Below are 27962 nucleotides of genomic sequence, written 5' to 3' on the forward strand. Positions count from 1 at the left end.
GCGCCATAGGACATACGCGTGAGGATATTTACTAATATGGGCCAGAGCTGTGCGTCGAAGTCATTAAAAACTTATATTAGTCTCACTGTAGAAACGTGTCTGCCTGCATCGTTTTCACTTGGTGTAGGCCGGTTCTGAAAAATACAGACGGTACATAGGCAGCCTTCATGGTAACCCGTATTCATGTTTCGTGTTACGTGGCATGAAACATTAGGGGCGCTTAAATCGAGGTACACCCGATCCTTCGTTCATTACAGCTGCCGCGCTGTGACTGCTCGAGCTAAGTGGCTAGCTTTTGGCTCGTGCCGTTTGCCATAACGTGGTCACGAGCGGAGCGGGGTTACGTTTTTAGCGTTGAGCAGCGTACGTGTGTGTGTGGGGCTGCAGCCACCGTTAACGCCCACTAGGTATTGCTCATTTTTTTGCGGAGGGAGCGCTCCATTCACAGGGCTGGGCAGGCGGCAGGCGACGCGCAGGAGCGGCAGAACACCCGAACACCATAGCGACGTAGTGTGGAACCCAAATGATGGTCTCCGTCTGAGAACACAGGCCAGGTCCAACCGCTTCGACACCGGACTCAGCGTCTTTACCGCCGCAATCACCCCCGCCCTCCCCAGGAATGAAATCGGAGTGTCTTGATTGAATCTTGGAGGCTCCATCCTACCCCCCGACCTGCCGCGGAAATATACGGACTTCCTCTTCGCCTGGCTCGCTACTGCCGCAGACCGACCGCTCCGCCCGGCTCACCGAACCCCCGGCTGTCCGCGGACTACCGACACCTCGTCCGGACACATCGGGACTGCCCGCTCGTCGGAGAAACGCAAACGTGCCTGTGTGTGCTTTTGTTGCCTATATGATGCCGACACATTTGCGGTTCCGGAGAAGGTCATTCCTTGGGCTCTTATTCCTTTTTTCACTGTCCACCTCGGCGTTATATTTCATCTACTCCGCCCCGGGAATCGGTAAGTGGACCCGATGGTTGTTTTTTACTGAAACCTGTGATGGGAGGATGCAGGAGGCTGTTCGCATGGTTGTTAGGTCATGTGTGACAGCTCGGCCATGCGCCTGCTTTCTGCCTTCATCTCTCCCAATCGATGATGAGACTCAGCTGGATGCTGCTGCTGCTCAATCCCATAATATCCATGTACCTGGCCACGATAATAATAGTTCCGCTGATGAGCATGCTTATTACGACCTGAGGCCTAACGGGCTTTGATTAGACTGCTTACAGTAATGTCTGTAGGCCAAACCGGAATATTTGGCGTCGATTTTGGATGCGTCTATAAAATGGTCTTAACTTAACGAGTGCATTTTACAAGTAACCGCTTGCCTGTGTGCTTTTTTGCATCATGATTCATAGGCCTAAATAGCATCTGTGATGAGAACCTGAGCATAGAGATCACTTACAGGCAAGTCATTCCCCTCATCATGTGCTGCCTGTAAGTCACATGCAGCTGTGCAACATCATTGAATTTCCCGATTCCCTTTTATTAATTTATCACCCCGCGCCTTCTCTTATTTTATCACCCTTTTCTCGTTCTCATTTTGTGTGGGCCTACATGTTATGTCGCTGTATATTTAATCACTGATTCTGTGATGGCCTTTCAGCTCAGGCCATGGTCAACTCCTATTATCCAGTTGGGTGTATCATTCTGCCTGTTTTGTTGATTATCACCCACGTGAATTAATTTAATGCATCCCAGAAGCTTATCTTGATGCATAGCACTTGTAAAAATGGGACTTTCGCTGGCTCTGTCCTTGACCGTTTGCCAGCAGATCTGTTATAACTTTCCGTTGACTGGATTTAGAGAACATTGAACTAAACAGCAACAGCATGCCTGCATTTATTCTATTTTGGGACCCAGAAGAGGAAAGTTCAAAAGGAAACATTTCAGAGAAGCATAAAGTGTTGCTAAAAATTGGCCACTGGGATTTTTTGTTATTTACAGTCTGAGACACTGCTGGATGGTATCCTGTTATGCTTGCTGAACATGCTTGTTAAGGTTGGGCCTCTGAAACACAAGTCTTTGGCTTTCTGCTTCTTTTCAAAACACTGCACACTAGGAGGCCATGATAGACATACAGGATGAGCAGATTTCATATATGGTGACGATATGAGTGTGTCACTCAGGTGTAGCTTAAAACATCGCAAAAGCTTCTCGGTCATCAAAATGATTATTGATTCATTCACGCTTTTTACCAGCTGTGGACAAGTTAATCAATGAATAAATCAATTCTCATATGGAAGACACATTACTGACAGGAATAGCCTGTGTAAGTCCAAGTAACTGAGCTCAACGATTTATCTAAATGTAAAACAAATAAATAAGTAAATTGTTGAGTAGCCAGTATTAAAAAAAATAATCTGTCGTTTTTGTCTCTCACTATTTCTCCTGCGCAAGGATTGATGCTTTCTGGTACCTTAATGAGAAGTGCAAAAGGCCATATTCATCCTCCTGGGTTTTGACTATTGTCGGGCTGTAATGGCCATGTGGAATAGTGGGGGTGAGTTTAGAAAAGGGAACAAGGACCAGCAGCACCAGTCCATTAATTATAAATGGTAACCAAGAACAAGGCAGCTTTTACTGCTGTTAGCAGCTGCAGTTTAGTCTTTTACAGCAGGTCTTACTCTGGAAGTCACGTGACAGATTGGTGATGATGGTTTCTGGGAAAAAAAATAGATCAAGTTCTTTGTTACAAGGTGGTATGATTTACTCACTAGTAGTGGTATTGATTCACAGACATTAGTTGAGGTTTCAGAAAGTGTGGTCAGAGCACCAGCGAGCCAGCAGCTTGTCAAAGATGAGACGGAAGCAAATGGGGCTGGTTAACAAAAACATTTGAAGCCACAACACAGCATTAGCATTTGATTTGACAATGCCCAACAGAATACATTATTGTGACTGTCTTCATGGTGCAGTATATCACGATCCACCCTTCTATACACAAATAAAGTATGGATCTTTAAGAGATAATTCATTGAGATGGGTAATTGTATTAGGAGCGCTTGGTTTTTCAGTTCCAGTTATAAGTATCTATTCATTTGCATCTAAAAAACTGAATACTCCCACTCCCTCCACTTTGTCTGAACTTCTTCCAGTAAGGTTTGTCAAGCAATCTATGGTTCCTCTTCAAGAGGAAGGAACTCAAATGCTGATTTACAGATGGTTCATGGTTTCTCTTGGAGTTTTGGATAAACAGACTGACATTACTGTGGTATTTGTGAAAATAAAGATCATATGATAGCGGTAGCGATAATTAATGACAACTGTTTTGCTGAAAAAAAATCATTTGGGTGAAGCCACAGGGGAAAGATTTGGAAGTTGTTGTTTTTTTTTAATGTGAGAGGGCATAAGGATGAGAGAGAAACTGAGATTAAGGGATGAAAGACCTGAGCTGAGCTGCTTTCCTTCTGCTGGTTTGCACATTGGGGAACCCATCCAGAACACCTGAGCAGGGCTTCCTATGACACCCAGGTGGCAGAGCACAATGCCCCAATTTCTCTCTCATTCTGTTTCTATTCATGGTCTGCCTCTGCCTTGCCGTTTCTGCCTCCGTGTACTCATATGCACTAACGCCCCGGCCTCCATGTCGCCCATAAGCATGGATGCTGACTGATGCAGGCTGGGGATGCAGGGCACAGCTGGGCCTGATTGCAGCAGTTTATTTAATTAAAACATGAGAGGATCCCACTGGACTGAGCACTAGGGAAGACGCAGCCTCTATTTATAGGTTTGAGCATGGATACACACACACACACACACACAGACACACACACACACACCCCTCCACATCCATGGAGAGCAAGCAAGGAACCAGGTGCTTGTCTTTGTCTCGAGAGCCCAGGTTCATCCTCCTGTCTAAAAGGCTCTGTGGGTGTACGCCTGCCTGTAATGCAGTGTGTATCTTACTTTGTACCTGCTTAACATCTAGGTGTGGTTTACTGACGGTACAAAGTCTTTGCTGTGCTTTTCCAAGTTGCCTCACAGTATATGAAGCAATTAAGATACGGTAAGTCAGTAACCCAGGGATCCACTAATGTGTTGCAATATATTTTAACAAATTCATAATTAAAAAAATAAGGTAATAAAGAATTGAGAATTATCAGTTCAACTCAACTCATTGCAGAACTATTTGTTGAGGGCAGTGTTGAATTAGTTTTCATATGCTTGGCGATTAGGTCTGTTTGTTCAGCTTTAATGCAACCTCACGTTACCTTTACAGCTACTTATTGGTTTATAGACACTGAAAAATGCTTCATCAGCCGATCACCCTCCCCCGATGGTGACCATGGAGATTGACAGCACGTCAAGAAATAAAAGTAGTTCTGCCGCTCTAACATACTGAGACTCTTTAATGAAACATGCTTTTTTAGACTTTTCAGTATGCCTGACTCCAAAAGTGTTGACTGATAACCCAGTACATATTTGATCAGCTTATTTCCATTACAGCAACACTTTTTGGCTTGTGAGAAATTAAATATGCTGTCAGCAGTGTTGTTATTAGGGGCAGAATGTGGCAGATTTATAGCAGTTACTCGATGAAGACATTTTCAACCTGTTCTGCTTTTTTGCAGCTAGCATTTTCAAAGGTCATGGTTCCACATTTCACATTATGTCATCTATTCATTAAGTTGTACTTCGAGTGTCATTCAAATTGTGAAAGCTAAAGCATTTCATAACGCGGTATATGACTATGGTTGTCTTGTCATGGCTAAACACTGAGCCGAGTCACCCTGTATGTCAATATCGTCATGAGGTAATAGTTTTAGTATTTGTTTTGCTATGGGATTGATTTAAATTAAACCATGTAAGCTCTGTGTTTTGGGGCTCAAATGTGAAAACTGGAACATTGTTTTTGATGCATCATTTGTCAATATTCTGCCATCCTGTCAAGGTTAGTCTGTGTTCACAAGTTGGTTTTCACACAGCATGCCTCTGAAAAACATTGTTTGCCCTGTCCAGTTTTCACATTTCCTCTGGTCACACCCATTAAGCAGTGCAAACGTGCACGTGTGTGAGGCTCAGTTCACTTCTCTGTCCATTTGTTTGTGCAGCCACTTCCTGCAAAACAAGCTTTTCTAAAGTGACAACAAGTAGCCACCTTACTTCTGGATTTAGATGGAAAAAAAAATAAAGATATTAGTTGTGTGGAGGCACTGAGCCCAGACGGATTATTTGTGCCGCTATGTAGTTTACTACCTTAACCTTAACCCAGATCAGCAGTGTTTTTGACCGCACATTTTAGACCCCAACTTGTTACTCTGACCGGCTTAATAGGGCTAAATCATTAACTTTGATGAGGGCATGGTGCATTCTTTATGGTGAGCTTTTCTTTTCTTTTTTTTACCTGACTGAAGACTTTGTTGTAGGTGCATTGTAACAGTCGACCTACTTTTTCTTTTCACAGTGCTAATGGGCTATTTTGAAATTGAAAATTATTGTTTGCTGTCATTAAACTGCCTCTGTTAAGTCTTATAAAGCTGGTGTTTGTCACAAGTTCAGAGGTCTCCAAATTTCAAGCATTGTTTGTAGTAACCATTGCACTCAGTATTGTCCAGGTTCCAACGCAGATCCTCTGGTTTTTAGCTGTAGGGAGTGACTGTATGTGTAAGTATAGGGAAATGTGCCTGGAAAGTGGAGATTGGTTTCTTTGATAATTCTTGATCCTAGTGGGTATGAGGCTTTTTCGCCAATGTCTCATTTGTGTCAGTGCTTGAGTTTCATAAAGCCATCCATCTTTGGCCCTGAAGGCCTGATTTAGTGCTGCCCTCACTCCTCATATCACCCTCCTGCTCCTCCTGCTGCCTAATTGATCCATCCATTTAGCTCAATCCAGCCAGCTTCCTCGGGCTAATTTCCAGAGGCTGGAGATAGCCGGGGTGAAATATTAACTTTGTGCCAAGCCGCCTCAGATGGATTACATTATGAATAGGCAAGCATGCAAAATGTTGCTAAATTATTCAGCTGTAACTTTTGTAACATTCTTTAGCTATTTAAAAATTGATCCATGATTATTTGAGCGTGAGTATTTGAATGAATAATAAAAATCTATAAAATCAAAAGTGAAAAGCAAAGAAAGTTTGGTACACAGCGGTTGAAATCCTCCCAGCTTGAGCACTTAAGATCTGGCGTTTGACATTTCCACTGCCGTTTCCATGGTTCCCATCCAGGACTGACTTCTTTTTATTGTCACAGCAACCACAGAAACATGCCATCCTTGTTCCCATGATGATCTGGGTGGCAACGAATCCCAAAGGACACGGTCATTTCAGTCATTTGGGACACAGGCTTTTCTGCGTCCGGCGCGCTTTAGATGGGACCCCTGAGTGAAAGTCACTCCAGCGTACAGCGAGTAGACAATAAACAATCTGAAGTGGATTGGCTTGTTTTCAATCTGTTGATGTGGCTGAACATCAAATGAGCCTGCATTTTTCCAGCTTCTGTCCAGCCCTTTTCTGTTTGTGCAAAACTGCTGGCGGTAAACGTCTCTCATGTCCCTGTATTGTAAATGCATGTGCACAGGCCCCGGACATGTGACTCTAAATACTCTATTCACAAAGGAATTTAGTTAAACATCAATCGAGTGAGAGTTCATTGCACCTTGTGAGCTCAATCAGAGGCAGGAGCAATCCTCTTAAAGCCTTCCACTGACCGTATGATACCTCTCTCTCTCCCTCGCTCTCACCTTTTACTATTCATACACATATTATTCATACACATTGCTATGAAATGAATCGACAAGAATTCCATAACAAAATTTTTAACCATTCTGTTTTTGTAATGTTACTACAAAGGTATTTTTAGTCTTTTAGTGTGATGTTTTGGTGTACCAGTGCCACCCATTATATTGTTTTATTGCTTTGGCTTCCGCTCAGTGACACAGCCACTCCTTGATGTTACTGTGTATGTTTTCCTGTATTCTATGACTGGATTTCATCCTCAGAAATTATATGACTCAAAAAGCACAATTCAGAGACATTACTTATCAAGTTCTCAGTATCACTACAGTGATAATTCTCAGGCATGGACATGTGGCTAAGTGTTGAACTGTTAATCCACTTCCTTTTTGCTCTCCTGGTGTAGCAAATCATATTTCAATAACACAAGTTCCTTATATGAAATGAATAGAAGTACAGAAATAGTTCCCTGTGATGTTTGCAAGTTCCGTAAAGTATTTAAAAAAAAAAAAGAAAACCCTATGGCATAGATTAGATTGCCATGCACTGGTCCATTTTATTTTCTTTTATCCTCAAACCTTGTTTCGAATTTTCCGTTATTTTTAATGTTGATACCAGCTCTGCTCACCTTAAGTTCTTGTTTTGGTCATAGATACTGTAACTTTAGTCTGTTTGGCATGTCTGTAGCGAGGCATTGCAGGCATGGCTGATCCAGGAGGTGATGCCTACACGCATAGCTATCATACTGTTGGGACTTAAAACGTTCTGTAAGATGACCCGGATCCACCCCTGATGTCTGGATATTTGACCACAGACAGATGGTGGAGCTGAGCGTAGTAGAGGTGAGGGGGTGGAGGTGTGCCAGGGTCTACATGGAAAGCTGTGAGTCACTTCAGAGGCCAGCTGAGGGTCTTGTGTTGAGCCACTAATCATTTATGTAACCTAATCATCCTGAGGAGAATCCCAGTCTTTGTTGACCTGGTCTGAGCCCGTCTTTGTTATTGAGATGGTTACCACGGTTACTTCAGTCATGTGTTTGAGGGCAGCCCGACTGTAACTTGTGATGAGCCGGTATACTGCACTGATATTGCCAGTGAGCTATAATTCAAACACACTGTTAATGATGGGTGGAGTGCTGCTGATGCTAAGAGATTGTTATTGTGAGGACGGCAATGGTTTTAAGCTTTGGCTGTAATAAGTGTTTACTGAACTCGAGGACGCTCTCGTCTGCATTTCTGGAAAAACACAGGAAATACATTTCCAGACAGACATCACCTATGAGTGCATGCACTACCAAAATTAAGCAAATAAATAAATAGTCTACAGACATCTAAAGTGTTTTTGCTGTCTTTTGAATTAGGATACATGTCGTATTATAGCACAACAGCAGAACTCATGAACAGTGTCAACGTCGGTCTTTAAAAACTCATTTCCACGAATCGCCTCCATGCCTACACTACTGGATTGTTCTTTAGAAGTGATTTAATGTTATGATTCGAGTGCATCCTTTGAATATCTCCATGTTTAAAGGCTTGATGTTTGATTGAAGTTATGAAAAAAACTAAATTCTTTTCTCAGTAATGAATTATTTTTGGAATGTTATTGTGAAATACAGAAAAGAAGGGTTTACTTTTATTTACGTGTGCGGTAGAGGATTGCTTGCCCAGACAGTAACTCTTTTACCAATATCATCTCAGCAAAACTCAAACAATATGAACTCATCTTTCAAGGTTAAACTGGGTATTTTCACCCAGAGGCAAGAGACGTAAATACTTGCTTGACAGCACACTCACTGCACACTCTGCTGCGTTTTACAAAAAGGTTCACAGGTCTTTGTGCCATTGCTTTGGTCGTGGCTTCCCATGGTCCACACTTGGCTAGATAATTTGACCCGGCGCTTTTGTCCAGGCGAACACGGCCTAATTGACAGTGATATCCTCACGCTGCCTGCCTTCCAACACCTGTCGCATTCTCAGGTATCCAGATCACCACCTTTAGCTGCTTCTGGTAGCAAATGCAAAGAAGGCTGCTTCAACAAGCTGGATTACAGTTGAATGTTTGAAACAATGGACGGGTTTTGATACAAAACAGGTACAGGAAGTCATTGCTCTTGGCTGAGCAGCAGTGTAACTTTATCACTCAGTGCAAAAACATTCATAGGTATAGCCTTCATCTGCTGTTGCAGCCCAGACAATAAACACAGAACTTCTGTTTGAGCTTCATTAGACGGTTCCTCCATTAAAACCACAGGAGGGCAACTTGGTTGATTAACGAAACATGGCTGCAGCCACAGCTGAATTACCATCACTGTGCTATGATAATAGTGCAAATGTAATGCGTGCTAATTACCAGCTGCTTCATTATATATTTTGGTTTAGCCACAGACCACCATGATCTCTCCAAGAAGAGTGGGCAAAAAGTAAAGAAACATGTTGAGCAATCCAAACGCTTTTCTTTTCTAATAGTATCTCATCATGCTTTTTATCAAATTCGTCACCTCTGTTTATGCATGTACAGTACTTTAATCTAACAGCCACCAGCTCTGTCTACAACGTGTAGTTTTTTTTTCCTGTGGGAAGTCAATCGTGTCACCCTCCAGATTAATTTCAAATACTCTAATCAGTTTACCACCGCTTTGAGCTGCTCACATAGCCATCAGTGCATCTCATCATGTCAAAGCGAAAAATGTTTCTGCTGAAAAAATGACTCTCATGAACTGCAGCAGGTATTATTATTTAAAAAATAATACACTGATTTCATGCATACAGTACAATATAATGCAGGCGTGCTACTTGTGTGCTACCATACATTTTAAAATGCATTTGCCACAGTTTGTTTAAACAAAAAAGAAAAAACTTAACTTAGTTTGATGTAATTAGCCAGATTCCAAAGCGGGATCCTGAGGTGTTTAGTAAAGTCACTGTGCTATGTGTTTTTAAGAACACTAGAAGCATTTAGTTACTGGTTGTAGCTATACAAGTCTGAGTGGCATTAAACATGGAAATCCAGTGGGAAGGGCGTGTGGTTTTTCTGCATTTTTCCCGTCTGTATGTATCCGCTGTGGCAGTGTGATATAGTAGCTGCCCGCTATGGCCCATTTGTTCAGTCAACAGGAGTAACCTCCAGCTGTGAAGAGACCTCATCTTTCTGCTGAGGGGAATAGGAAAATAGAGCAAGCAGGAGAAAATAGGCGGCACCGTGTATGTGTGTGTATGTATGCGTCCGTTCGTGTGTGTGTGTGTCCTCTACACTGAGCCACTGCAATAACACAAGAATGTACTGGACAGCTGCCAAACATAAAAGCAGGCGGAAGTAGGCAGAAGCGAGCAACGGGGGTACGACAGGAATGAAACCGCGCTCTGGGCCCCGGCTCTGCCAGGGTCATAGCCCTGGTCCTGCCCTGGTCCTGCCGCTGTCACAACGGTCTCGCTTACTGTACGTTTTACAGGTGGAGCCACGTTTATGCAATGTGTTGTGCCGTTCACACTGAGGGAGTTTCACTGATGGTGTGAGGGCAGCACTCGTAAACATTAAGTAATGAGCACTCCATGACATTACAGATTGTGAAAGCAGATAAGGAAGGATTAAATTAGATGGGTGGGGAGATGAAACCTGAAGAAAGAGAGATGCCGAAAAGCTGCAAGAAGACGAAAAGCATAACGGATACGCTGAAGGAAGAGACGGAAATGAATCTGGAGCTGAATTAATGAGCTGCATTGTAGTTGTTTTGGCAGGAGCTGCTCAGAGGAAGTCAGATCTTCTCCATATACACTGCACTTGTTACATAACACAGACTCAGTCAGGTGTGAGGAGCAACAGTGGACAGACAAAAACAGGAGTTAAAGGAGACTCCGCAGGACTATCACCACCAGCTGCATGCAGACTGTAGGAGCTAATCAAGTAAAGTCTAAGTTCTGAAGCTTCTACCCTGATGGATTTGACTACTTACTAGTGAAAATAAACTGGTGTGTACCAGACTGCTGTTGTCAGTTTTCTAATCTGGATCTGCTCATCAAGGACTGACAACGCAATTACAGTTTGTGAGTTTTACCTTGCTGATCATGTGATGGTGCAATGGCACTTCTGCACAGGTATTTAGTGTAGCTGCTAACCTGATGATCAGGTGGTGCGAGGCTACCATCTATGGGATTATGACTGAACACCTCTGAATCACAGTCCTGTCTGTACACGATGATACCGTCACACTGACGAAACTGCTTGGCTCTGAGACGTTGGTTCCCTATCCGGTGAGGATTGCCACTTGTGACCGGACTGGGGTGAGGCTGGGTGATGGTCACTGGAGAATCTGGTGCTAAAGCGCTCATTCAGTCATCACACATTGAACTACCAATGTTTGTTTGAATGTAGTAGAACTAAAGAATCTCTGTTTTGTTTTAAAAGGCAGCTGCAACAATTCAGCAAATAGACTGATAATGGAGGCAGTTCATGTACTGTAGCAGGTGAAAATAAAGCCGTTGTCTCCATGTTTAATCAGTTTCGGGTTAATAAATTTCTTTTGTAGAGGTAAAAGCAATGCTTTTCTCAATTTTTTACTGTCTTCCATGGATCATGCATCCCCTCTGTAACAGCAGTCTCTTTTTCTTATACTTTATTCCTATCAAACCATCCATCCATTCATCATCTTTCCAGATTAGACCACATGGGGTCACACTGGCAATCTTTTTTTTTTTCTTGCACTCTATTAAATCCACTAATACGCTTCAGACCAAGGATAGAATCCATTATACTCTGGCATTTACCACTTACATGAATGATTCGACATTGACAGAAATAACCCCTGCATTCCTGCCCGCATTCTCTTATCCACCCAGAAAATCAAGCAGCAGCAGAATAGAGAGAGAGAGAGAAAAAAAAGATTTAAGAGTGTACCAGGAAAAGAAAGTCTCTCTCAGGAGCTCACACACATACATACCCACAATCTGTCTGTCTCTCTCCCTCTTTTCATCTTTCACTTTCATTCCCTCAGATCTGTTTTTCAGTGTTTGCTCGCAGCAGAGTGAAAACAAGGGGTCCTGGCACCACAGTGTCGTTTATGTAATTCTCCTCACCACGTCTGGTCCCAGCGTTTCTCTGCCATGCCGTGGCTCAGCAGACATAGTGACTCAGGGGAGGTCAAACACACACACATGCATACATTTGGGACAGCAGAGCAGATGGAGGGACAGAGGGACTAGTGCAAGACCAATAATGAACTCAACTAGACTTCATGTTGTTCCTACTGGCATGTGTTAGTGTGTTTGCTGTGTCTGTGCGCCATATACTATTTGGCCAAGTTTTTCTTTTTCTTTTTTTTTTTTTTCCTGATAATGCTACAATGCATTTTCCATTACACAGAGTTTCCACTTATAAAAGACGTACAACAGAATATTACACGTCCTGTCTTGTGATTGTGTGCTATCAGCTCCACTCCTTTTCTATTATCTGAGACATTCAGGATTATCAGTGGGAAAGTTCAACATTCCTCTCTCTGACAAGTGCCGCTGTGCTTCTCAAGGCTGAGGCAGCGTCGGCTGAAAATTAATCTGTCAATTATTGTCACTGATTAACCAGCAAATCAGCCTAAAAGCTCAAAGGTGAAGAAAGAAGGAAGTGTCTGTGAGGATGAAGAGTGTACAAAGTGTAGTGAAAATAGTTGTTTACTCAGGCCCTCTTCCGGTCTTTAAATGGAAACTGCTCTGCAGATAGCCAAGAATAATTAAGTCAAGTGGAGTCGTGGATAACGCTGCTGAGACGTGGCCACCAGTTTACTGTCGTTGCATTGCAGCATTTAGCGTGACGGCAAGTTTTCAAAGCTGGGTTTTCCCCCCACCAACATTTTTCCCCTGCTGGTGCTCACAAACAATACTAAATGGAGCGGTTGACTTTCCCTTGTCTGTGGACACCGAGCACAGTCATACCGAACTCATCAACATGTACATCCACTGAGCTTTCACTCTCTTCACGCAAAGGTTAATTTTACATTTTTGGGTGTGATTGTGGTTTTAGTCATACTGTTTTTGTGTGTGTGCGTGCATGCACACACGAGGTGCGGGGGGTTTTGTGAGCACAGTGCACTGTAAAGCGCTTTTTTTGATAACTGAGTTCTTTGTATTTCCAGGTTTTCTGTACTTGTCCACATAGTGTAGAAAGTGAAAGTGAAGCATTCTTATCTCACTGAGATCTTGACTCGGACTTGTCACTTCCTCTCATTTTGTAGTGACACATTGAATCCATACTGACGGTTCATAAGCCCACTGAGCCTTCTGACTCCTGCAGGCCCACACAGACCTTTTGACTGTGGAATAGCTAAAGAAAGTGACCCTAGATTATATAATCAGTCGAGTAGCTGATGTCTCACCCTTAGATGTGGATAAATTATAAAATCCTGTTAGCAGAAGTGTGCATGTCTGCTTTTACATGCACAGATTTTCTTGCACAATTATGGCCGTGCGTATCCAAATCTCTTCGCTTGATGAGCGGAGGTGACAAATAGCATGGTGTTAAGTCTCAGCACTGTGTGTGACATATGTTTAGATAAGTGTCTCAGTTTCTCATGGTTTAGTTCTGATACCGTTTTTCGTTTCCTCTGTTGACATGTCGATTTTAGATAACCTACTTTCGGCACTGTAGCATGTCACAGGAGATAAAAAAAACAAGATATTTTGTAGCATTTAGACCAGGGACATCAGACGTACGGCCCATACACCAGAAGCGGCTCGCAAGAGGCTCTGATCTGGCCCCCCAAACCAGGAAAAAAAAACACCTTTTTTTAAGAGTAGGAGACACAACATAATACTGAGACCCCAAACTGAGATATCAGTGAAGTTGCCTTGAAAACTAGCTACCGGTGCTTCGTTTCTCACAGCCATGGTGTCAGGGTGAGCTTTTAAAAACACGCATAATGCAACAGCAATGGAAATTTTTGGACGTTTCACAGTATTTTCCACCAGAAGGAATCATTAAAATTGGCTTCATGCTGCGATTGTAGCAGTTTTTGACAGTAATTGGTTTTGAAAAAATATAGAAATTTGTTTAACATATGTGCTGCGCCACAACAAAGAAAAAGGGTTCTTAAGGCACGATTTCACCAGTTCAGCCATCTCAAGATGAAATTGAGCTGTATGTGGCCGCTGAACTAAAATGTGTTTTGATACCCCAAATCGAGCTGATTGAGGTACAAACATAACTGAGACCAAATATGAACTGAATAAAGTTGAAAAAAGCCAGTGCAAAGATCTTGCACAGTTTTCATTCTCAGACTCGCCTCTGCAAATCAAAGAGCAGCAACACTGAAGAGACAGATAGTGACTGAATGAATGAAAATATCCACAGGAAGTGGGAATTGCTGATGAGGGAACGAGTGTGCGAGTGGTTGGGATGCTCTCAGGAAGTGGGCAGCCGGCCAAGAACTGTGATAAGAACTGACGTCACTTCTGTTGCAGTAAGACGTCTGCTCCAAGTCTTTCATACATCTGTTTTTTTTTCTTATTATTGTTTTTAGCACTGTGGCGGAGTCTCATTTCCTCTGCGTACTTTCTGTGCGGCAGTCTCACCTCCTGCATCTTCCCATTCATTCAGTCATGGCTTCTGGTCATTGCAGACAGGACGGCTTTCCTCTCATTGTAGTTTTACTGTGCGTGTGTGCGTATGGGCGTGTGTGTGCGCGTGTGTGGAGCAGCCATGGTTTCAGAGGAAGCCACATGATCTACTTATGACCGGGTGTCATGTGATCTTGACTCGCACTGGTCTGCTGCAGTGCCCATCATCATCTTGTTATCATTCTGGTATTTCGCCAAAAACAGTTTCCCCGAGCAAAATGAAAGTTTAACTGAACAGACTGTCTTTGTCACAGCGGACTGACACGTTAATACACCACCACTTGTTAAGCATCATCACCCTGCTCCTTCCTTTAAACCTATTTTTCTTCTGTGGTGAGCTCAGGGAGGATGTTGAGGTCTCTGTAAGCAGAAATGAACAGTTACATTTTCATTCAGTTATGAGAATCTACCAAAAGGCGGGAGCGAGAAGCCTTTTCTTTTTTCTTTTTTTCTTTTTTCTTTTTTTCTTTGTACCAGTGGAAAAAGATTTTGAAAAGCCCAGTAGTTCACAACATGACATTAAGATAACTAGTAATAAATCATTTTAATACTTCAGTGATGCTCATTGAAGACAAATAAAGAACCAATAACATGTTAAAATTATTTATTTATTTATTTTTGTTAAAAAACACTGATATGAGAACTTTATCAAATTTTGAGCAGCTTATTTAAATTTCTAGAGGGACAGAAAGAGGAAGCATCAGCGTTGGCATTTCCAGTGTTTCTCCCGGGGAGAGGGGAAAAGCCTTTTTGAGAAAGCGTTACGCATTTCTGCTTACATAACCTGAACTCACCCATGAATGCCCGTGTTACTAAAACTGTGGTGAAAATGGTATCTAATCAGCAAAGAAAACATGTCTGAATACCAATGCTGTGTATGCTTCCTGATATGGTGCATTTGCAGAGTACAAGAAGACGGACCTCCTAACAAGACTCTGAATTTACACAAAACTGCACTTTCTGTCAAATTACTCGACAGCGAGTGTGGCTTTCTTCAGATAGGACTGAGAGTTTTTTGATTTGTTTTTTTCTCCAGAACACTTCCTCAAGGTGTGTCTAAGCCTATATTTTAGTTCTGCACTGAAGTGGTCAAATAACCTAAACTACATGCTAAGAATATTTGAAATGTTCTGCTGTTCCACCACACTGTGCAGGAATAATAGGTTACATGATAACGTGTCTGTCAAAAATCAAACAGGCTGGCGTGCTTTTGAGTGAAAGATCCAAGTCAGGCAGGATATGAGCTTGGTTACATGTTCGTTAGTGACAAATATTTTTGTCTCTGTGGTTTTAAACCACAGTTTAAAAAAAAGAGGAACCAAGGTGAAGAGACCTTCATTTGATCTGATGACGTTAAACATCGGCCTATTAGGAGGAAGGAAAAATAAAAACCCTATATGGTAACGGAGAGTTCGCTCTGTGTGTGTGTGTGTGTGTGTGTGTGTGTGTGTGTGTGTGTGTGTGTGTGTGTGTGTGTGTGTGTGTGTGTGTGTGTGTGTGTGTGTGTGTGTGTGTGTGTGTGTGTGTGTGTGTGTGTGTGTGTGTGTGTGTGTGTGTGTGTGTGTGTGTGTGTGTGTTGATCTGCTGAAGCATCACGACGGGTATAGTAGGGTAAAACCATCATTCACTTGAGACCAAATAATCCACAAAAAGGACACTTTTGTATATTTACATAATCTCTTGCCAATTTTCAACATCCTCAATAGATCAATACCTCTGAGTCACAGAGGTTGTTCCAGTTAATATTGAGGGATTTAGTGTTAATGCTCGGAGTAATCGCCTGTTTATTTTCCAATACGCTATCGAATTGGACCTGCTAAATCATGTGTAGGCAATTCAGTGTGTTACATTACTGACGGTGTAATTAATTCAGCTGCCGTCTACTCCAGCAGAATACGCGCTCAGCGCTCACTGTGCTGTGTCGAGTCCACACCCATAGTACCCCCCCACCTTCGGGGGTTTCTCTCATGAATGTACGGGCTCTGTGGGTGTCACTGATACGCAGTGGCATTAAAATGACCGTTTCAGAGACTGACAGCTTTAAACCGAGAGAGGAGCGTGTGCGTAGAGGGGGCATTTCTGCTGTGAGCTGGAGGCGGGGAGGGGGGGCCGCCTTTCAGCTTATCAGGGAGGAGGCAGCACAGCACCGATCACCTCCCACTGTTGACTTATCAATGTGAACTTAATTGCATCACAGAAGAGAAGTAGCAGGGTTTGTGTGTGCACGTCTTTTATTTTTATTATCATATGCGCTTGTTTTGCTGGCTTTTTCTTTTTCAATTAACCTCTACATGCAGTATGCTGAAGGCCTGCGAGGCTGCAATCCATCATCCAGGTTATTTACCTTAATGACGGGAACAAACTGGCTTGACAGAAAGTGATAGAAAACACATTACACAGAGAGGGCCGCAAAAAGCGATAAAGAGGAAGATAGAGGGAAGGATAGATTAGTGAAAGAGAGAGGGAAAGAGAGAGAGATGTGGAGATGTGGGCAGGTCCTTGCATGGGGACAGCATGTTCTGTGAGAGCCATAAAATACAAGGTCGTTCAAGGTCTCTTGCCATGCTTGATGGGTTAGAGTGGAGTGGAGGGGATTTGGAAAAGGGATGAGGAGGAGTGTATGTGTGTTTGTGAGTTCCTTCTTTATGATCTACCTGTCTGTCATCTTGTACACATGTATCCACATTAAAGCCTTTTATGTGCTCGCTGCTACCGGCCTTGCTTTGCAGCCCACTGTGTTGGTTTCCTCTAAAGTCGAGGCCCCTCGTGTCTCATTGCATTTTGTCACAGTTTGTAGCCTTGAAACGCCTCAGCATTCGCCATTATCCCGTCTTCTGGGCACATATTTGACGTGAGAGGAATCAAGGAGCTTTTTGTACAGTAAAAAAAAAAAAAAAAGATATTGATTGACTTTGCATCTGTGTTCAGTGACTTTCAGCTAGTGTTTCCAGCGTACCTGAAATGCAGAAGTACCAAGGCTCTTTGAAGAATGACAGTAAAATGTGTTAAAAGAACTCCGATTTTGAAGATACTGTAGCACTCTGCATGGGTTTTGCATTCAAGTGTACACTGCAGAATGTAAGTTGGATTTGTTCTGTGAGGCCGATGCATAGATAATGTATGACCATATGCTCGGCAGGCATGAGAAGCAGACATGTCAAAATATGTTGGTGTCTGCACTGGGTCACACTCCAGAAGCCTCTCAGCATTTTTCCATCATATGGCGCCTCACAAGGGTGTGTGCATGTGCATGTGTGCACGTGTGGATATGTGGTGATCTTCATGGGTTGTAGTATGAAGGAACGGGATCTGTTCTGTGTGCGTACTTTCGCTTCTTCTGTTACTATTTCAACAAAGCAGTTTTCCTCTCACTGCATTGTAATATTTGCTTGTCACTGGCGTGAAATGAGAGCATTGATTTCAGTTACCGCTTAGCCACTAGTCTGGAGTCCTGCAAGCCTGGCAGTTTGTATAAAATAAGATGAATGTGATGGAGAGTGTAATACAATTACAAATGAGTAATCACATCCCGTGGATTTCTAGCTCAGCAGTATTACGCACTCTCGCACAGACGTGGGCCTCTGCACAATAGTGTGGATCATATCAGGATTGCTTTAAGACAAACACTGATTTCATTACTGACCACTGATGGTGCCGTTGGATCCATTAACGTGGCGGCATTGTGTTGGAGTTTTGCTCCAGAGAAAACATGGATCCAGGATCCCATTGCACAAGTCGTGATTTTTACCTTTTACCGGTGTTGACAGTTCAAACTTGTGTGACTCACTTTACTAAGAAAGGTGAAGTCATTTCTCGGTTCAGCAAAAATCAAAACAATTCAAGATGAGGCAGGTGGATTTGAATACGGAACATGTCGTCTGAGCTGAAGACTCAAACATTTGGGAGCTTCCTCATGCTGCTGGTCTTGCACTGTAGTCATCATGACCGTCATTGCTGAAAGCTTTTGACATGCCATGTTTTTGTGGACACGCAGCTGCTTTCTGTGTCTTTGTCCTACGACTCGGCAGCTAAGACATTATTACCTTCAACCATAACCTCAGCAGTGTGACTTTATTTAATCGTGTGAAGGTTAAAACTTGTGGTTAATCTATCATCCATGAGGTATGAGGGGTAAATCCTTCCAGATATAGTGTCATTCCCTACAGCAGTACTGGTAAACCAGCGACATAGCATGTGCACATTGGGAAACGGAGTGACGACCTGTCCTGGGTGTGCCCTGCCCTCACCAGCAGTAAGCTGGGATTGGCTCCAGGACCATCGAAGATGGATGAAAGGATGTGTAGTTGGGCTGATCTATCCTGGTCATTGTTTGAGATGTATGCTGTGGCTGGTTTTTGGCTTGTTGTTTTTATCGAGTGCTGGAAAACCTTCACTCTGTCTTTTTCCACAAATGTATCAACTATTGTTGGCAATTGAGGAACAGGGCCAAACACTGCAGGTGTCATGCACAGCAAGCAAGAACCAATCAATGTTTTACCCTCTCAAATGCGTTTTGTTTCCCTGTTTTCCTCTCCCTTCATGATAGATTAACATTCCGTTACTTGGCTTCTTTAGGCCTAAAGCCCCTTGATGTGTGCTTGGGAAATCCCCCCTCATTAAGTCACCAGAGCAGATAATCACTCTGTGCCACATCAGGTGGAAGACACTTGGACCCATTTTTGTAAAGTTGAATATTATTCAGATTGTTTTTTTCCCCTCAACAATAAAAGAATGGAAGAGTCCTGCTCAGTTAGCTTGTTTAAAAAAAATGTTCTGCACAATCTCAGGTTATTTCAGCTTGAGTAGGCATTACATGAAGGTATTTTGCTGTGGGTACTTGGTGTGCTTACTTTTTAAACCAGTTTCTTGAAATTCAGTATAATTAAAATAATGACTTAAATTTCTTTTGGTCTTTCTTCTTCCCACAGTGAATGAGTATGTGTTTATGGTCCAAGCCAGAGGGATCCAGTTCAGAGAGAACGTGAAAAACCTCGGGGCTCAGGTTCTGGAGCAAGTGGTGAGAGGAGCCTACAGCGTCAACGGCACAGGTAAAAACATCTGCCAAACTGCAAAGACACAAGGTATTATTTAAGTATGAATGCAGCAGTTTAATTTTGGAGGTAAAACGAGTCTCGGACATAGATCATGTGTATGACGTGGTGTATGAGGAAGAACACTACCCCGGTGCAGTGATTCTCAGCCATTTTCCAGAACAGCATAGCATCCACTTTCTCTTTGAATTGTTTGAGCTGGAAGGACTGAAAAACCGTTGTGGTTATGTGAGAGGAAATTTCTCCAACTTCCCCCAGCCTACTTCACACATGAGGGCTATGAAACCCCAACCAGTGACAGACAGCGTCAGAATCAGACATGAACTTTATGGCAGAAGTTTATGGTTTAACCAACGAGTTTGCATTTTTCTCACGAAATGCACCCTCATGCACCAAAACAAAGGTTCTTTTCCAAAGACCAGGGAGGTATTTTGTTATTTACCTGACAGTTTCGGCAGCTGTCAGCTGTCTTCTTCAGAGAGTCACGTGATGTTGTTGTGACGTATCTTGTCAGCTCCCATGCACCCTCATGCAGCCGCACTCAGCCCGCCGGTCATCCTGCCAATGTGTCTGTGTGTGGTTTCAGATTATTCCTATGACTTCAACTTCAATGACAGCGATGCCCCTCCCACCACATACCTCCCCGTGGGCTTCACCTACTTCCCCTCGCAGATTTGCCCTGAGAGGCTCCCCTCTATGAGTAAGTATACTGTTGATCAGACGTGTGATTTTTTTAAATGTTTTAGGCTTTCATTGAGGATATAAGATCTGATATATACCTATAGCTTTTTTCCTTTGTTCCGCCTTTGGTGTCATGGATCTCATTCACTTTCAGTTTCTAGCTTCTCGTCCTCACTTTCTTTCTTCCCCACACACAGAGGGCAGGTTGGAGGTGAACATGAGCGAAGTGTCCCTGGAGGACGTGGAAAGGTCCTTGCTGGAGGTGGAGCCAAGCATGGCCTTTGGAGGCTACTGGAAGCCCAAAGACTGTATACCTCGCTGGAAGGTGAGTGTGAAGCATGCAGGTGCACGAAAGTTTGAAGTGTCAAGTTTAATTGCCATGTGTACAAGAGAAAACATGTTTCCATGCACAATGGAATTCTTTCTCTGCTGTCCGCAGAGAAATCCAGGTGTTACAAATGAAAGTAAAATTAAAGATAGTCCATATGCAGTGTAAAAGACGGAACGGAAAACAAAACACTGTGTGAAAGTTAGTCCTCGTTTCATGAGCATCTAACTTACAGTAGTTCAAAATGCTTCATTATTTCGTCTTTTCTTTGATGTGACGCCCACTGTGTTACAATTCAGATGTAAAGCAGTCGTGCACTGCAGTACATTATTGCTCGTGTCATTTCATTTTGTAAACCTATTAAATAGAGCCTTTGCACAGACATTCATATCAAATCAAACGATTTACGGTATATGCAGATTTCTGAGGTTAACTGCCCCGTGTGACGAGTGTGAGGCTGCTGCCACACCTCTCCTCTTGATTTTATGCGCAGTGCACGGAGACGGTGTTTTAGGTCATCCGGAGTGCACTTTAGCGGCGACAGTGGGGAGGATTCCTCATGTATACGCGCAGTTACACCAGTTTCCTATTACTCTCGTGCCCTGTTTGATGTGACTGTCTGACATTCAGACGCAGAGATATTCCCTGGCTTCCAGAGTAGAAGGCGCAAGTAAAGAATGAAGTCCACGATTTCTTTGTGCTTTGTAGTGGCGTTTCATGTTTACGCCCGGCTCTTTGACTCGGTATGTATTTTTGGTTGAGCCTTTTTATGTCCACCAGAGCAAGTTAGTCTGCCATCTGTTTGTCTCTCACATTCCTGTTTCCCAAGAGACTGTTCATGTCCCGTCAACCAAACTTCTCTCTTTCAGTCCCTGATTACCCAGCAGTCTCTCTCTCGCTCTCGCTCTCTCTCTCCCTGTCTCTTTTTGTCTTTCTCTCCATGTCAGTCCCTCTTTCTGTCTGACTCTTTTTGTGCCACTCTTTTTCTCTCATATCTATTTGTCTCTCTCTCTCTCTCTCTCTCTCTCTCTCTCTCTCTCTCTCTCTCTCTCTCTCTCTCTCTCTCTGTTACTTTTTTAAGCTCAGTCATAGTTACCGCTCCATTAGAGAAAAAGATGCAGCTCCTCCAAACATTTAAAGCTTCAGTGCTTCTGACTGACGACAGAGATAACGCTGTGGAAATGAAGTTCCTCAAACCTGCCGCTTCTTTCATCTGAAGTTTTCTTGGTAGTTAGTTGATGTCGGTGCCACCTTCACCCACACAGTCCCATTTGCCCACTGCTGAGAGAGCAGAAAATCAGATATACGTCACTTTGCTGTCCACATCAAGTTTCCCTATAACTACTGTGTATACTTGTATGTCTGTGTATCTTTCAAATCCATTTTTTTTGTGTTCTTCTTCACTTTGTGTCTGCAGGTGGCAATCCTGGTTCCCTTCAGGAACCGACACGAACACCTGCCCATCCTCCTGAGACACCTGGTGCCAGTGCTTCAGAAGCAGAGACTCCAGTTTGCCTTTTATGTCATAGAGCAGGTATGTGCGCATATCTTCATCCAGTCGTAGAACTGTCATCCAAACACTCGCTAGAAATGTTAGAGAAACACTCGCTCGACGTGGCTGTCCGGTTGAAAGAGTTTACAGAGAATAGCAATAAGGCGTCTGTTTTTTTTCAGAGTGGTACCGAGCCGTTTAACCGAGCCATGCTGTTCAACGTGGGCTACAAGGAAGCGATGAAAGACCTGGACTGGGACTGTCTGGTCTTCCATGACGTCGACCACCTCATGGAGAACGACAGGAACTACTACGGCTGTACGAACATGCCCCGACACTTCGCAGTCAAACTCGACAAGTACTCCTACATGTGAGTCCCGGTGCAGCCTCTGTGGGAGTATCCACCAGATGCTTTCTTATCTAAAGTGAATGTAATGTATGGAATTCTCCCTCCAAGGCTTCCGTATCACGAGTTCTTTGGAGGTGTGAGTGGCCTGACAGTGAAGCAGTTCAAAAAGATTAATGGATTTCCTAATGCATTCTGGGGCTGGGGAGGAGAAGATGACGACCTCTGGAACAGGTAAGGAGCACACACACACACACACGCATGCACACACACATTATTGACTCTTGAGGCGCGCTCCGGCGATGAGCTGGGCTGGTTGGCATATTGCTCTGTTTAATATCAGTCTTTTTTTTTTCCTAGCAGTTATTTCAAATCCCTTTTGTTTGCAATTGTTCCATTTGTTTGTGTGTGTGTGTGTGTGTGTGTGTGTGTGTGTGTGTATATATAGAATGCTATTCACTGAATGTAATCTGATAGCACAGCTGTTAGACTCGTGATTTTTGACGTAAAGGTTAAAGCCTGAGTCATCTCTGCACTGCTCGATCTGACCAGCTATGTACAGTTCAAATGAAAACAAAAAAAGCCACGGTATGATGATGATGTTTGTGCAGGGTGCAGTTTGCCAATTACACGGTGAGCAGGCCACACGGAGATCAGGGACGCTACATGTCCATCCCACACCACCATCGTGGAGAAGTGCAGTTCCTGGGACGGTTGGTGCACATTATACCTCACTCACACACCCTTTGGTTAAAAGTGGAATCTGATAACTGCAGCGAGGCTTACGCTCATGTGATGTGAGCCAGTCACATGAAAAGCCACAGCAGTGACTTTGAGAGCATTTCTAACTCTTTTAAAGACTTTGCATGTGATGTGCTTCTATGCTTCAGGCCCAAATTCTTAAGTTGCTTTAAACAGACTAAAAAAAAAATGAGTTTCTTTTAATCGTTTGTAAGTGTATAGCAGTCAGACAAAAGCTCATCAATTGACCTTTTTCCCCTCTATATTTACTGAAGTGGCAGTCTCATTTCACGCTGCTGTTGTCTCTGCTTCCTCTTCCTGTTCTTCCTCTCTGACCCATGGTTTGTACTTGCAGGTATAGCCTACTACGTCACTCAAAAGAGAGACAGAAAGTGGACGGTCTGAACAACCTAAACTACTCCCCTCTAGTCTCCAGGAGGCCTCTCTACACCAACATCACAGTCAGCTTGAGCAGAATGCTTGCGCCTGTAGCCGACTACTGATGTAGGCAGAGCTGGACTGCAAAACACCTGGGAATCAAAGTCCTCTGGGACATCAGCCATATCTCACCGGTTACAAAACTGCATAGGACTTTTCCGTTTATTCGTTTGCTTTTTTTTTTTTCTTTTGTTTGTATGCAAAAAAAGAGAAGAAAAAAAAAAGGAGACTCAAAATAAGTACGTTTGATAAATCATTTTAGAAAATAGGGATAAATGCTGCACTTGTTCGTGCCACAGTCCATCACTCCTCTCATCTGGGCTTATCTAGACTTCAGTCTCCACATGCCTTTTGCACCATTTTGGCCTTCAGCATCCATTCATTTAGTCATTTCTTCTTCTGTCCATTTAGCTCCGCCCTGCACTGTCGGGCTCGACTTATTTAAAAAAAAAAAAAAGAAAAAGAAAAGAAAAAAAAAAGTGATGATACATAAATGCACATTCAGGTGCACGGACACCCCACACTCGCACGCACACGAAAGCTTGACTTAAATGCGCTGACATGATCCTGAGGCTTTGATTTTTACTTCTTCTTCTTTCTTTTTTTTTTTTTTTTCCTTGCACTTATTAGTTTGTTAATGCAGTAAACCTGTGAAAACATTTGCATGCACACAACACCAAACAGCAACGTTAACCGAGAGGACTTGTGCAGCTGGTTCTGCATAAGGTATGCCAAATCTACAGGTAAAGAGAGCGAGAGAGGATAACAAAGAGTGAGTGTTTTCAGTCATATATATATATCTATATATATTGTATGTGAAATAGTTTATTCTAAGTTCAGAGAATATTAATTCCTCAACCATCTCTTACTAACTGTTCTGTCCCTGAAACATACCATTCGAAGACTGTGATGTTTGTGTTTTGCATAGTTGCATTGAATGTTCTGGCTGCCTGCACGTGGTTTGTATGTTGAAGTGCAATGTTCATCCTGTTAGCAATAAGCTGTGATATCGAACAGCAGAACTTAGCCCTGACTTCCTCACCAATACAGATGCAATAGCACGGGTGCTAGCATACCCTTATTGGACTACACACAAAAGGAGTGACTGCGTATGCAAACTTCACATTCAACTCAACTTTGCCTAAACAAACACATGCCACCCTGTCACTACTCGTGTCTGTGAACATTGTCCGCCTGTAAGTGAGGGAGAGCTATGCAAATGGCCTGTGTGTATCTCGCTGTCAGCGCAAGGATATCGGCGTGACCTCCAGGAGCGTCGCGCTCCCAAACCAACACATTGACTTTAGACCTCACTTTGCTTGCAGCGTGTGAAGTCAGGCCAGGGAGAGATAAACAGTCACGGTTTTATTTTTAGATCCCGCATCCTTAATGTTTACTCACCTTCATTTTTATAGAAGCAAATTGGAGGAAGAGAATACTTGATTGCTGTCACTGTCACTGGTGTTTACAGAAGCTTTTGCTTGATTATTTTCAGATTGTTGAGTGTTTGTAATACTGCTAGCCAGCCCTCCTCCATCATGAGTGCTGTGAAAATTGTATCTCTTCAACAAACAATCTATGGCTGCCTTTATATATTTTTTTTTTCTCCATTTGTGATCTTTATCTAGATTTGGATATGGAAATGCAGATCTGAGTTCTGATCTCAGATGTCAGGTTTGTTCATTTGCGGCCAGGCTTTGGCTTGTGAGGTGTTTTTTTTTTTTTTTTTTGCATGAATCAGACTTCGGGGTGTTAATCCGTGTAGATTCTTTTTTTTGTTCAGCGGCCAGCAGCCGAGCACTGTGCTCGACACAGACGGACAGCCCTCTGAAAACCCACAGCGGTGACGTTCTCCTGATTTATGTGTTTGACAGTGTTGATTTTGAGTAAAATATCCCAATACTGTAAAAAAAAATGTAGTTTCTTTTGAAGATATCATACAGACATACTCTCCTCACTGTCTGTCTTCTAGTCATGCAGCTACTTCATTTCACACAAATCGCCTTGTATGCATTTCTTAAGATGTATCTTCTTGGGGTGGGGGAGGGTGGGGGAGGGGGGGGGGGGGTTGTGGGTGGTTGATGAAATAAGAAGTAAAGAGGCTGGACCTCGATTTATTTATTTGATGGATTAATTTCCTTAATTGTTGAGTTTTTATTTTTCTTGCGGTTGATGTGATGATTTAGTAGGTGACATATGACAGACCGTGTTAGATGCACTGAAACGTAGTTCTGTGTACTTGTGTGGGATGCGAGGTTCAGGTCTGTGAAAACGAGGCTGTTCCATTTCATTCGGACGCAGACTTCCTCCTCAGACTTGACGTTAAATAGCTGGTTCTAATGAAATGGAATCAGGCCTGTAGCCCGGTGTTATTAATCTTCTGAGCAGACACGTTGGAGGAGGCCATTTTGTGTGACAACCACAGGAAGAGCAAAGACACAATCGGAACCTGCTCGTGGTCTCTGTCTTTCACTGATCACCTCCATTATCCTAATTGATAATCAATGGTGCTGACCTTCCTCAGTCCCCCCTTACCGGGACTCATTGGACGTGCTTACTGGAACCAACCCTGACACCACAGAGGCTGGTATCGACGGGCAGAGCATCCCTCCAACCTGTGCGGCTGCTTCCTTTGATTCTGCATATGAGTGGAGTTTACATCCATACATTTGTAAACCTGTTGCCTTTTCATCCTGCCAGCTGAAACCTAATCCATGCATTTTGTTGTGTTCTGGTGCATCGCCGGAGGCAGAAGCGCGTGTTTACCTCCTCTCCAATCACTCGGGGGCGGGGGGGGGTGAGCAGTGAAAGTCATAGATGGGCGCACAGTTTGTGTCAAAAGTTTTCTTTTCCACGTGTGTTCGAGTGAAATGGCTACAAACCTTTTAGAGGTCGAACTGTCCTCCATCCGAATTTTGAAGATTTTGTCTTTTCTTCAGTTTTTTTTTTTTTTTTTTTTTTTTTTCCCGGCACTGATTTGACTTATTATTTCTAGTAACCTGGTTGTGAACAACTCACAGGTTGTCTTTGTAGTTCCTAACACTCACATGATACACTGTATAATATCTTCTCTTTTTTTTTTTCCTTTTTTTTTTTCTTTTTTTTTAGAAAAAAAAACATGTCGTTGCTTTAAATTAAAAGCTAGATGGACATTTAGCAAAAGCCAAATGATCTTAGGATGAGTGTTCAGGTGATGATTTGGCCCTCTGGACGATCGAGATAATCTTAGAGTCAGTATTCGGCTCAATACTTCACAATGTAGAAGCAGCTTTCATCAGCAAACACCATGTATTTAGGAAGATGTTCTTTTTGTGACTACTAGACGGCTTTTTGTCCACTAGATGAAAATTGTAACGGGGCAAATCGGTCAGCACTCTCTCGCTTTTATCTAAAATGGGAACTACATTGATTTCAGATGACGATAAGAGCATGCTGGCTAGTCTTGTTCCTGCTATATATTTAATGTACATGGTCTCAATCCAGACCGCGACCAGGACTGCTGCTCACTAAAGAGGCTTCATCGTACCATAATCTCACCTGTTCTGATCCATTATGTGCCAGTTTGAATGAAGGGACCATTTTCTGGGCATCTGACAAGACTGGCAGCCTTAAAGCTTCTTAATTTATTGCAGTGTTTTTTCACTCAAGTTTTTATTTTATTTTTTTTTATAAGCAACACTATTTAAATTTGAAAAGAAAAAAAAGTGCATATCAAAAACTATTGATCATTGTAAATATTGTTGTGTGTAGTGTTTTAGAAATTCTATAAGGTCTTAAATCACTACAGATGCTAGCATAAAGAACAAGGCTTCAGAGGGTGTTTGGCTGGAGGTGTATTTGGTGCCATTTCAGTTCTCGTGAAGCTTTTACACAGTGACATCAGTGTTTTTACATCACTGCTTCCCAGCACAGATCCATTTCTTTTGCATTGAACGAAGATAAAAAAAAATATATATATATACATATATTCTGATCCAATGAATTTTAGACGCCCTACACAACCTCAGAGGTGTCCTGCACGGACGTCCGACTTCAGGAGAATCCCGCCGTCCCTGCGACGGCGGTTGTGTGGCGAGGTGCGGGCCGCAGGAATTAAAACATGTAACCCTTACAGTGGAGCGCAGGCACCCAAACCAGCGACACACTCCACTCCAAAAACCCACACAAATTATTTTTTTTTTTTGTATATGAAAGCTCACTACTAAAAAGACAAACAAAAAATACAGAGGTTGAAAATTTTAAAATAGCTCTTCTCTGATTGTAAGGAGAGAGAACTTCTCCTTGAATTGAAGCCATTTGAAGCCACTTGTCAAAACTTGATGTCAGCCTTATGTGGATCTGTTTGTGTATTGGCATATTATCTTTTGATTATTGAGATTTGTATGATGGAAATTTTCTTTTATACCATCATTGTTATTGTCAAAGTACACCAATAAAATGAAACTTGTAAAGATGGACGTTTGTTTTTTTTTTTCTTTTTCTTTTTCTTCTCCTTCCTCTTCTTTTTCCATTCCGTCTCATTCCGTGTCTGTTTTGAATTAGCTGCCTGGAATCGGCGTGGTCACTGACTGGGGTTTAACCAATAATAATGTGGTTATGCTGCGTACG

At 42.8% G+C, this 27962-nt stretch overlaps 1 protein-coding gene across 1 annotated transcript; it reads left to right on the top strand.

Annotated features, from left to right (window-relative positions):
* The first annotated feature begins 333 nt into the window (after positions 1-333).
* On the top strand, positions 334-27305 carry b4galt5 (UDP-Gal:betaGlcNAc beta 1,4- galactosyltransferase, polypeptide 5). Its single transcript, XM_030118143.1, has 9 exons — positions 334-962; positions 19206-19325; positions 19915-20028; positions 20207-20334; positions 21755-21871; positions 22012-22199; positions 22287-22409; positions 22787-22888; positions 23272-27305. Exons 1-9 carry the CDS (start codon positions 854-856, stop codon positions 23417-23419), a joined length of 1149 nt encoding a protein of 382 aa, XP_029974003.1. The 5' UTR covers positions 334-853; the 3' UTR covers positions 23420-27305.
* The last annotated feature ends 657 nt before the right edge of the window (positions 27306-27962 follow it).

This window comes from Salarias fasciatus, chromosome 20, assembly GCF_902148845.1.
Source record: "Salarias fasciatus chromosome 20, fSalaFa1.1, whole genome shotgun sequence".
Lineage (NCBI taxonomy): Eukaryota > Metazoa > Chordata > Actinopteri > Blenniiformes > Blenniidae > Salarias > Salarias fasciatus.